This window comes from Populus alba, chromosome 8 (genome assembly GCF_005239225.2).
Source record: "Populus alba chromosome 8, ASM523922v2, whole genome shotgun sequence".
NCBI classification, from domain to species: domain Eukaryota; kingdom Viridiplantae; phylum Streptophyta; class Magnoliopsida; order Malpighiales; family Salicaceae; genus Populus; species Populus alba.
Window position 1 is genome coordinate 13,816,487 of NC_133291.1, and position 12,510 is coordinate 13,828,996.

General features: G+C 33.0%; 1 protein-coding gene across 2 annotated transcripts; it reads left to right on the forward strand.

The window, feature by feature from the left end:
• The first annotated feature begins 3,207 nt into the window (after positions 1–3,207).
• On the forward strand, positions 3,208–9,847 carry LOC118061116 (mitochondrial-processing peptidase subunit alpha). 2 transcript variants are annotated; one of them, XM_035074517.2, is made up of 13 exons: positions 3,208–3,425; positions 3,688–3,927; positions 4,031–4,327; positions 4,431–4,592; positions 4,704–4,871; positions 4,964–5,050; positions 5,214–5,280; positions 5,543–5,640; positions 6,588–6,660; positions 6,758–6,828; positions 6,954–7,003; positions 9,260–9,372; positions 9,459–9,847. In XM_035074517.2, the coding sequence occupies exons 1-13, from the start codon at positions 3,387–3,389 to the stop codon at positions 9,509–9,511; spliced, it is 1,518 nt and encodes a 505-aa protein (XP_034930408.1). In that variant the 5' UTR covers positions 3,208–3,386; the 3' UTR covers positions 9,512–9,847. The 2 variants fall into 2 exon arrangements, with proteins under 2 accessions (XP_034930408.1, XP_034930407.1); XM_035074516.2 differs by having other exon boundaries at positions 3,209–3,425; positions 4,425–4,592.
• Positions 9,848–12,510: the final 2,663 nt, after the last annotated feature.

A 12,510-nucleotide genomic window follows, 5' to 3' on the forward strand; every position in this document is an offset into this window, starting at 1 on the left:
TTATGCCAAATCATATGCTAATATCAACCTGGAAGAGAACATTGAAGTGCAATCTATTTCAATTGAAAATGAAGGAGAATATGAAGAAACTTCAAAAGGTAAAAAGACATCTTCATCTAATACCCAAAAGAGGCAACATAAGAAGAGATATCGAACGGATGAAGATGATAGTGTTGAAAAGTTGTCTAAAAAGATTGGAGATGTAGCGCTTGCAATTCAAAGCCTAAGCAAAAATCAACTTGATGTTAATGAGCTATATACAGAAGTGATGAAAGTTGAAGGCTTTGAGGAGATCGTTCTTGGTGATGCTTTTGATCACTTGGTCCAAAATAAAATGTTGGCAAAAGCATTTTTGGTAAAAAATGCTAATTTGAGGAAAATTTGGGTTTATAATTTTGTGAACCAACACTACTACATGCCTAATTGCTAGATGATTTCACTATGATAAGAAAGTTTATGTTTGTTTTTTGGCAAGTATGTTTACTTGTTTAATTCGGTCTAGTATGTTTATGTTTGTGAATTTGAACCAAAACTTAATATTTATGCATGCTTTTGTTTTATGTAAGATATTTATTTTTATTTATAAATGCTTATTTATAAATGCCTAACTCTTACTTTAATACCATAAACTAATTTGGCTTTCTTCATATGAAAAAAAAAAGTTATTTTTAAGCTTTTTAAAATTGAAAAAAAAATATATTAATAGGTTTTACGTAAAAAATATTTCACAAGCTTATTTCTCTATGATATGACATATATAATTATATTTTATAAAATAAGCTATGTATGAATATAGGATATAATAAAAAAAATTCATCATTATACTTTTTAGATTTCATTTTTTTTATTGTAAGTGATTAAATATTTTATATTAAATATTTTATATATATTAGATAAACTTGAAAAAAAAATTAATTCATTAATAAATTATTTTCCAGTTCATTTTCTATAGCATAACCAAACACTAGAAAGTGTTTTCCAGTTTATTTTCCATAATACTACAAAACATCGGAAAATACTTTTCTGGAATTCACTTTCCCTGGAATTTACTTTCCAAAAGAAAACAACTTTCCTCCAAATAAACGGGGCTAAATGAAAAACCCAATTGCTTAGGCCCTTTGCCCTTTAACAGTATTGGGAGAGCTGCTGCTTTCTCAGTTGGATTGGACGTTCTTTACGGTGTTTGCTTTTGGTTTGGAAAATTCAGTTCCTTTGCCTCTCATTAGCCTTCCTATGTTGTCGGGAGGGCCATTGGTCAGTTTGTTTTTCTACTGTTCTCCTCTGGTTTGCTGGTCTCTTCTGTTAATAATTTTCTTCAAGTCTTTTCTTTTGAGCCTGTAAGAGCACGTTGTTTTGGGGTCATTTTCGGGTTGCCATTTCCTTTCGTTCTTCTCTTTTAGGTCTGCAACATTTTCTTTTTTGGTTTGGGTAATTCTCTGCCATTGCTTCACCTGGTCGTTGTTTGTTGTTGTTCTTCTGCTTATTAATTCTCTGCCTTCTCAAACATGGCTGTTGCAGCTGAAATTCAAGCAGCCATGCGTTTGGTTAAGCTTTTTTCTATAGCCTCTCGCCTCTTCAAACTTAGTAACCATGTATTTTTCTCAGAACTGCGGCCATCTTCCACATGCAAGTACCATTTGCAGGAGATGAAAATGATCCAGAGCAAAATACCTCACCTGCAGATGACAACCCAACAGAACCAGCTGCGAAGCGACAGCGGATCACGTCGCATTCCCCTCCACAGGTGACTTCCTACACTATGACCTCTCGCTCACTTCTGATTCTGAACTCTCTCTACCTAACATCCCCTCGTTAATAACCATGGATCAAATTCTTTATCTTTGCTTTTCATCGCCGCCACTTCTTGATACCTCCGTCATTGAATCCGCGCTCCATTCCACACGGCAGATGATACATTATTTTTTCCATTTTGATTGCTTTCCTTGACAGAGCCACACGCTTGCTACACCTGCTTCTATTTAGTTGTTGCACAAGATCATCATGAGATTTTGTTGCCTTTTTATATTCCATGCATTTGCCTCCTCTGGCTTGCACTTTGTGTTAGGTTAAATCTATAGCTTCCCCTCTATGGCCCTCCGATCCTTTTTTTGACCTGCCTCCTCTGGCTTGCCTGTTTCTATAGTTTACTTACCGGTGATAATTAAGGAGATTCATTTGTGCTTTTGCATTGCTTATTCTCATTAAATTGTGCATTATCCGATTAAAAGAAAACAAGTCCATGCATTCTTTGTTCTATATTATCAACAACCTCCAGCACGTTGATCGATCACTTGGAGAGTTTTCTCTTTGCACAGGGCACCTAACTTACAATTGATCGATCATCAACCATCACTTTTGGATGTTAAAAGGCTGTCAATCGTTTCATCGATCATCATTCGCCGGCGCACCTTTAAATTTTTGTAATCTCCGGCAAAATCTCATGGTGGCATCCATTGCCTCTGTATGTATTAGCCAGCTGCTTATAGGCACTTTTGTGAGCAGCCTTCCTTTTGACAAGTTGACGGTTAAGGTTCCTCCCGGCATTCTCGATCATGGCTCTATCAACAACTCCAATTTAATCGTGGAGAATTTTTCAATTTTGTAGAAATAAATAATTATATAAAAAAACATGTTTACTATTTATCATTTTTTTAAAACCCATGTTTTCTATTTCTCGTATTCTATAAAATAGAAGTCCAAAAATATTAATCAAATATTTGTAATGAATATATTTAGTTAGATTAATGTTCAAGATAATTTATTAGATTTTTTAAATATATTAAAGTTAATGTAAATGATGTGCTCTAAAAATTATTAACAAAAAAGAAGAAGAATTAGGCCATTTGAAATTGGTTCCAAACATCATTTTTAAATATTGAATTTTTTTCTCATTTAAAATTAATTTTTTATTTTTGAATTATTTTAATTTAATAAAGTAAAAAATAATTTTTTTAAAAAATAAAAATATTATTTTAATATATTTTAAATAAAAAATATTTTTAAAAAATAATCACTACTAATCTCACTCACATATTTAGAGAATATTTTTTTTATTTTCAAACTAATTACTTTTATCATCTGTTATTTTAAATCTGAAAGATGGATATTTATTTCTATTTTAGTAAAAGAATTTCATAATTTTCTTAATAGAAATAATTTTTAAAATATCAATAAATATCCGATAAGGAAATTGGAAACTGTTTATTAAACACAAAAACATTTTATTATTTTTCTAGAGTGACGATTGACGAATACAAATACATTAAAGTTTTCTTTTGTTTATTTATTTTTTAAATAAATATATAATCAAAGCAAACAAATATAATCAATCTGGGTTTGATCTCTGATAGCAGCTATCATCATCAAATCAGTAGCAAGGCATCATCATGTACAGAACTGCAGTTTCGCGTCTCAGTGCTCTCAAGGTCAGTTTCGTCTCCTAAATCTCTATTTCCTAAATCTGCCATGATTTTTTTTTATGCCCCAGATCTATTCAAAGACCTTTTCTGCCTGGTTTCTGAGAAAATTTCATTAAAAGCTATGATTTTTTAAAGTCTTTACTGAAAACCCATTAAACATGCAATCGTAATTTGGCGTGGCTGAGCTCCTGCATGTTATTTTACCGGGATGCCACCCCTTGGGTTGGTGGGCCTAATGTGACCAAGAGAGATACTTTCGTGTGATTAGGGCGGCCGTAGATATCCTACAAGATTTGCAAGTTCGAGTGCTGCAGCAGCCTTGCAATCGTCCTCTTCCAGTGGTTTATTCAGCTGGCTTACCGGGGGAAAGTCCAAGTCTTTGTCACCTCTAGACTTTCCACTTCAAGGAGTTGAACTCCCTTCCACTTTGCCTGATTATGTTGAACCCGGGGTAACTAAGATTACAACACTTGGTAATGGCTTGCGAATTGCATCTGAAACATCACCGGTATTTATGCTTGTATCCTTTTCATTTCTCTTTTCTTGCAGGTCTGTTTTTATAGTTGTTGTTTTTAGCTTATTGTTTATCATTTAATGCACTTGTATACCAGAGCCCTGTGGCGTCAATAGGGTTATATGTTGACTGTGGCTCAGTGTATGAGTCACCAGCAACATTTGGGACCACTCACTTGCTGGAACGAATGGCATTCAAAAGCACAAGAAACCGCAGCCACTTGCGAGTTGTACGAGAAGTGGAAGCAATTGGGGGCGCTGTGCAATCCTCAGCATCCCGGGAGCAGATGGGATACACATATGATGCTCTGAAGACATATCTTCCAGAGATGGTTGAGCTACTTATCGATTGTGTGAGGAACCCTGTCTTCCTTGATTGGGAGGTCAATGAACAGGTAAATCAACATTGTGGTGCCATTATGCATCTGCCACTCATCTTTATGAAATTGCAGATAGGTGGTGCTTATACATGCGATGTTCTGCCTCATGCAGCTTCAGAAGGTGAAAGCTGAGATCAGTGAAGCTTCAAAGAACCCTCAAGGTGTGCTTTTAGAGGCGATTCACTCTGCTGGTTTTTCTGGTGGTTTGGCTAATCCTCTTTTAGCCCCAGAATCTTCAATAGATAGATTGAATGGTTCACTCTTGGAGGAATTTGTAGTTGTACGTACAAGTGAAAATTTCTTTTCTAGCATCATGTTTTTTAAATGAGATTATTGCTTTGTTTCAATGAGTCTTGCATTCCTAAGTTGAAGTTTTCTTTGAGTTTTTCAGGAAAATTATACTGCTCCTCGTATGGTGCTTGCAGCTTCTGGTGTTGAACATGAGGAATTGGTAGCCATTGCAGAGCCCCTTTTATCTGACCTGCCTGATAAAAAGAGTCCTGGAGAGCCAGAATCTTATTATACTGGAGGTGATTTTCGTTGCCAAGCTGATTCAGGGGTATGTATTAAGATGTTTCTGAAGAACAAAAGTTTTTTGTACTATTTTCTAAGCATCTCATAGGAGTTCTCAACACTGACTCTCGATCATAGGACCAGAAAACCCATTTTGCTCTTGCATTTGGACTAAAAGGTGGCTGGCATGATGTGAAGGAGGCTATTACCTTGACAGTTCTTCAGGTTTTTAAAATTTGATTTATGTGTTTTTTGTATTAACTCTATGTAGTTGAATTATGGTAGGTTATTTCTACCCGCATCATGAATTTTCATGTGGTTTCTTTTTAAGCATTATCAAATATGATTTGATGGAAACAATTAAGTCATATGTTTAATCATACTTTAGGTTCTAATGGGAGGTGGTGGATCATTCTCAGCTGGTGGCCCTGGGAAAGGAATGTATTCAAGGTTATGTAAGTTCAATGCCTGTGCCTGATCTGTAATGGACCTATGAATTGATCCTAAATATATACATAGATACAAGATCGTGTTACCATTTCTTCATTGTGCTATGACCACCCAAAGTTTATTGTTCATTATGCTTGTAGTTCTTGGATTCACATTCTTGAATTGCGAGGTCTGTTATCATGGAATGTACTTTATTCTAATGTTATAATATTTGATTTTTTTTATTATTATTTTGGCATAATTGTATTTGTTTGATATGATGAGCAGATCAACGTGTCTTGAATCGGTATCACAAAATTCAATTGTTTTCAGCATTCAACAACATTTACAATCACACTGCCGTATTTGGCATCGAAGCTACCACGGTAAGCTTGTATCTTTTAACACACTCCTTGTATCTTTTAACACGCAAATTCTCAAAAAAAAAAAAAAAAAAAAAAGAGGAGGAGGAGGAGGAATGATGAGAAAATATGATTATAGTTGCACAAGCACATGCACACACAAGCACATGCACACATTAACATGTATTATTATGTATCGATAATAGACTAACTTGACTACAAAACAGTTATAAAAATTAAAGTAAATTTACTGAAGTAATTTATTCCAAGAATGCTAGATTAATATTTAAAAGAAAGTAGTTTAACTACATATTAGAAAGTTCACTGATCATTTATAAGCAAACTAAATCTATTCAGTTCCTTTTCCATTTAATAGCTTCCTTGTATGGATCATCATATTGTATCATTAATTCCACTCTCTGTTATGTATCAATGTCTTCAATGACTCTCATTTAACTGGCAAAGATAAGAGTGAATTTAAGAATATGAAACCAAGGACATAATCACTATAAAAATGCCAATGAAATCATCATGCAAATCAAGCATGAAAGTTTCGCGGAAACTTGGTTGGTTTAAAATTGAAGGCATGGCTGATCAAACTCCCCTTTCTCCACGCCATACTTTTTCTTCGTGCAAGTTTTGCTCTATGATGATGAGCACATCGTTATCAAACTTGTGTGTGTGGGTATGTTTGCGTGCACTACGATGGTGAGCACATCATTATCATACTGATTTGACTGGACATATGCAACTTGTGTTCCGGAAACACCATTTATGTCTGCTTTGGTGCTCTTGGATCAAGCCCTCATTATGCCATCCCATCATATAGCCGAGGTGGCCAACCTTTGCTGATTTATTACTTGAGGCATATGTTAGAACTATAGAAGCAGCGGCATAGCTGAGTGTGTTCCTTTGTGGATTATAATCGTTACTACTGCATATGTCATTGCCCTTGATGTTTCTGGATGCAGGATGCAGATTTTGCATCATCGGCCATTGAGCTAGTGGTTAGAGAGCTAACTGAAGTTGCTTCGTCTGGTGCAGGTTTGTCATCATGTCTTTATCCGTTGCTATTATTCTTTTTGCTGTGCAAAATCTGACTTTATCCTGTGCAAACATGTTTCTCTTCTGGTTTTTGAAGTTGACCCAGTGCAGCTACAACGTGCTAAACAGTCCACAAAGTCTGCCATTTTGATGAATCTGGAATCTAGAGTAAGTAACATTTTCTTTCTGTTCTTGGTAACAATCATATATATTAGAGCAGTGCTTCCAGTGGATTGTTACTGTATCTAGGTTTTCTTGAATTTATTTGCTTACCTTTAAGGTATATTTTGCAGATGGTTGTTTCAGAAGATATAGGTAGACAAATATTGACATATAACAAGAGGTACGATCTTGTTCCCTACTATCCAGTGCCCTATGGACACCCATTTTCATCAATTGTTTCAGAACATTTGTGATCTTTTTATACTACAAGTATTAAAACCCTAACAAAAGCTAAAACCAAAATAGAGAATAGAATAAATTCATAAACAAAACAATTAAAACTAAGTATCATAATAACCTAAAATACTGGATTGTCTATATAAGGATTTAAATCAAAATAACATTTAATCAATGATTTTCCTGTAAACAAAAATTCTTGGAAAATGTTTGAATCTTGGAAATATATGTTATTGATCAATGTTTGGCTATTTCAATGAAAACCACTTGAAAACAATTGCTTAGTCTTTGGTGTGCGTAGGAAATTAGTGTTAAGATGGAAAGATGAGCATTTAATTGCTAGGTACCTGCTGGGTGGAGAAAGTCCTCCACCTGACCTGAAATGACCAGGTTGGATTCGGAGTTGGGTGATGGATTTAGATATTCCAGGTCAGAATTGGGTGGAGCAAAAATGGGCTCCAAACCTGATCCACTGCCATCCTTAATTGCCCAGAAGACCATGTCACTGCCCTTGTTTTAACCCATTGGAGATCACACAATTTTGAAGTCTGTCACCAGTATAGCAAAGCACCAGCTCTGTGAAGTTCTTCTCTGTAACTGGATCTTATGGTGTCATCAGGTCTTTTGGGTTTTTTTTTTTTCATCTGAAAGCCATTCACAACTTATGCTTGGGACATATTTCATGCATTGGTATGCATTAGCTTAGAGGTACATCCAAGCCAGTGTGAGACATGTTCGATCAATTACAGATTGACAAAACTAATTGCAAGAGCTTTTTCCAACTCAGGGAGAATGACATGAGATTTCTTCAAAATAAATTTATTTATTTCTGAAATTATGTTCATTTACTTAGTTAGGAGTCGTGTGATTAGCATGCAACCTTTAAAATGTTTACTGGAGGCCAAGTTTTGCATGTTCTGATGATCAATACTGGCGTTTATTTTTCCTAAGAGGATTAGGTTTAAAGGTTCTTAATAAGTATAAATCAGCTAATAGAGGTACTTCACAAGACATTTTCTGTTCTCTCTATCAATTTATTCAAGATTTAAGAGCTTTCTTGATGAAGTGAAATCATGATATCTCATTTCAGCTTCGATGTTATTCACATTCTACCATTCGTTTGCTGTAATTTCTGTTTTGAATTGTTTCTCTTCCCACCCTATGCCACAGTTGAAATCCCCAGCCTCCCTCCTTCTCTAATTTTTAAATGCCTTTCTAGTTTTATGGTGCTATTCATTTAAAAAATCTGGTTGTGTTTATATTGGATTTTGCCAACAAAAGAAAAAAGAATGAAGTAACTTCAGCATGCTATCTATCATAAAATTGTTAAACCAAAACCCATAATATCAGCTATTTGATTTTGGTTATTATACCCTGTCCGTTTTTGTTTTGAGGTTGAAAGTATTGGTTATGAAAACTTTGAAATGAAAATTTATGGGAAACTAGCAGCTCGCCCTGTCACACATTGCGAGAGACATTCAAAATTAAAGTGAGTTTCATTTTTCAACACTACAAATTTGAGGTTGTTATCCTTCACTGGTGGAGGGTCCATCAAGGAGAGCTGCTATTTTCTTTTACAGTTCTAATTTCAATTAATCAGGGTTTTCAATGCTTTTTTAGGTGAGAAGTGCTTCTAACAATATTTTTTTTCTTCGGTTTGGATGGAATATATTTTAAATAATCAGTTCTATCATTCAAAACTTTCCTTATTATTTCCATGTTGGATAGTGGGATTGCCAGTGGAAAGGTTGGGAAATTTCGGGCCTGGAGGTGAAGTTTCTACCTTATACACCTTCTCTTATCTCATTTCCAATCAAGGCAAATTTCATCATCTCACGTGTTCTTTGCTCCCCCTTTATTTCTGTTTACTTTTACTCCTCCTAGACAGTAAGGTCTGCTATAGAAATGCCCTTCCATACTTCCATGTGAGTTTTGGATGTCAAGCTGACATTCTGAAGTTCAGTTCCTGAATGCCTTGCAGATTTTTATGTCAGTTAATATAGTTGTTAATTTATCTCCATAATTTTGGTAACTCCAACTTGACTTCACGAATTTCCTTGGAGGTTGAACTCGCCGATTCATGATCTCAGCCAAATTAGCAAAACAGTGCGCAATGATTTCTTGATTGCATATAATGTTCTAGTTAATCATCTCAAAGTTGTATGATCTTTTATTTACCTGCAACATTTGCCATGTTTAGGAAACCTTTGGAGGATTTCTTGAAGGCTGTAGATGAGGTTACATTGCAGGATATTACGGAAATTTCCCAAAAGCTTGTTTCTTCTCCTCTCACAATGGCATCATATGGAGAAGGTATTCGCAATCACTATGAATTCTCTGCTTCGTATGTTGGTGAGTTCTTTGATTATTTACATTTTCTTTCGACTCCTTTTCTGCAGTTATCAATGTCCCAACCTATGATGCAGTCAGCAGCATGTTCAAGTCCAAATGATCCTTCCTCTCACAGCAAATCGGGGGGAGGATCTGCGACAAACCTACATTTTTTGTTACAGCCAATTTTGAGTTGGAGTTCATCTTCAATGTTCCCTTTCCTTTCTTTATCAATAAATCGGTGAATCTTTGGTCAGCAGCATTTGATGTTCCTGACGTTGCCCTACAGTGTTTTCTTTCCATACTGGCTTTGTAATCTATATCTTCCCAGTCATCGTGGAAAAAGAAAATCATATTCTTTTTAGTGACATTTTATTGATGAAGGGATGTCTCATGTTGTTGATTTATTCGATTTTTGTACTAACGATATTGATTTATACAAATAATTCCATCACAATCTTGAGCAGGAATTGAATTTTATCATCAAAATAAATAAATAAAGAGGCATGAACATGAAGTATCAAATCTTAGATTACGATTTTAAAAATATATTTCACTTGAAATGATTTTAAATTGATGGTTTTTTAGTGTTTTTTTTTATTGGTTTTAATGTTTTGATATTAAAAAAATATTTTAATAAATTTTTAAATAAAAAATATTTTTTAAAAGCTTCAAAATTGAACTATCGATCCTTGCATACGTCCCATAAACCAGCTATATAATAAGATTGAACTTACTTTAATATGATGTAAAACAATTAAAAACAGAAAAACACCAATCACATTTTGAAGAGGAAAAACTGAGGCCTTGTTTGTTTCCCGGAAAGTAGTTTCCGGGAAACCATTTTCCAAACTTTCCTGTGTTTGTTTGTCATTAGGAAAGTTGGTCAACGGAAAACAATTTCCGGTCAGCGAAAAACACTTTCTAGTCAACGGAAAACACTTTCCGGTCAACGGAAAATACTTTCCAGTCAATTTTAGTCAAAAAAAATTTTGACTTGGTTTTCAGGAAAGTGTTTTCCTTTAGTTGTGTTTGTTTTCCGGAAAGTGGTTTCCGGGAAATCACTTTCCAAACTTTCTTGTGTTTGTTTGCTAGTAGGAAAGTTGGTCAATGGAAAACACTTTCCAGTAAAAGGAAAATTTGGCTTGGTTTTCAGGAAAGTGTTTTCCTGAAAAATTTGAGGGGAAAACACTTTCCGGAAGTTGTGAAAAATTTAGAAATGTCATTATTTGCTGATTATATCAAATTTGATCCTCAAACTTTTGATTGCTATATATATTTTGTTTTGAATATTTATTTTTCAATTTCATCTCTTAAAATTTTATTTTTATATTAACTTTGGTCCTTATTTTTATAATTGCTATTTGCTTTTTCCTTATCATTTTTTTATTGAAATTTTTTATTTATCAAATTTGATCCTCATTCTTTTGATTGTTACTTATTTTATTTGAAATAATTTATGAAATGTTGATTATTATTATTTTAATTTCTTTATTTTTCATTTTTTTTTTAATTTTTTAGATTTGATCCCTATTATTTTAATTATTATTTGTTTTATTTGAGATAATTTATGAAAAAAAAAATTTCAATTTCATTCTCATTTAACTTTTTAATTTGTAAGATTTGTTCCTCATTATTTTAATAAACTTGAGAAAAATAAAATATTAATAAGTTATTTTCCAGCTCATTTTCCATGACATAACCAAACACTGGAAAGTGTTTTCCAGTTCATTTTTCATAACACTACCAAACATCAGAAAATACTTTCTCGGAATTCACTTTCCAGGAATTCACTTTTCTCGGAATTCACTTTCCAAAAGGAATTCACTTTCCTGCAAACAAACGGAGCCTGAAAATCACTCGTGTGTTCGTTATAATTCAGACCATGGGAAAAAGTTTTGGTCAAATCTTACCTTTGTTTGCAAAATTTAGTCAACCTAATTATTATACTGATTAATTTTAAAAAATATATATTTAAGAAACAAGAATTTTTTTTCCAACTAAAATTAAAAAAAATGTTTAACTAATTAAAAAGATCTTTATCGAAAGACTACAGTTTTAAAAAATTTCAGGTTGACTATTTCCAATTTTATATATTTCTTAAATATTGTTGAAACTTTATGGTTTAAAAAAACTATTTTTTTATTTCTTAAAATCTAAAAATAAGTCAAGAAGATTTTCAAAATTTTAATTGGTAGTCATTTATAATTTAATTCGATTTATTTTAATTGATTTGAATGAACTATATTTTTATAAAAATAAGGTATGAGTTAACCATTTGTTTTACAAATATTTAATTGTTTAATTAATACAAATACATGGACGATTTAATGAATGTGTCATGATTTCCACCTAAATTATTATTATTATTATTATTATATATGCTGCGTATAAAGCTCGTAATCTGAGGTTCTACTCTCACAAATTTATGTGGGAGTTGATTATGAATTAATTCTTTTATTTTATGAGACAAATTAATTATTCCCTTTACTATGAAAAATTATGAAATAATTTTATAGTTTTTTCTATTTCATCAATATATATAGTTTCTCTGTCAATTATTCATTATTAAATTGAGATGTCCTTAATTTAATTGTTTGTTTTCCAAATTTTATTTTTATTTTTTCTAAATTTTCTTCTCGCATACTCTCTCCTCCACTCTTCTTTCTCTGCTTTCTTTTCCCTTCACCTTTTTCTCCGCCTCTTTCTTTCCTTTCCTCCCCACCACCGTCTCTTACGGTCGCTTTTCCTTTTGCTCTATCATTGCAACGACCCACTACAAAAAAAAAAAAAAAAAAAAAAAAAAAAAAATCGAAGTTGAAAGATAAAAGAAAGAGAAAATGTGGAGAAACGTTGTCCAGCCACCTATCGGTAGCAAAACAACAATCATATGAAACTAGCCATCTTTAAAAGTTGATACCAAAATTGGACCTATACACTATTTGATTCAGGTTTTCTAAAACTTGATTTTTTTTATATTAAAGTTAAATTTTGAATTTTAAATATTTTTTAATTCTGTAATGTTGTTCAGAAGATATAAATAATTGGTTTCATGATTATTTCAAATGGTTTTGAGCATACTTATTGAGTATGACTTTAAGCGAGTTTATTAGATTAATT

What these genes read in the sequence shown, in the direction of transcription:
- LOC118061116 (XM_035074516.2), top strand. Translation starts at nt 3,387, where the DNA reads ATGTACAGAACTGCAGTTTCGCGTCTCAGTGCTCTCAAG. An exon ending in GTTGCCAAGCTGATTCAGGG is followed by an intron (nt 4,872 to 4,963) that starts GTATGTATTAAG and finishes TCTCGATCATAG; the next exon opens with GACCAGAAAACCCATTTTGC. An exon ending in TGATGAATCTGGAATCTAGA is followed by an intron (nt 6,829 to 6,953) that starts GTAAGTAACATT and finishes TATATTTTGCAG; the next exon opens with ATGGTTGTTTCAGAAGATAT.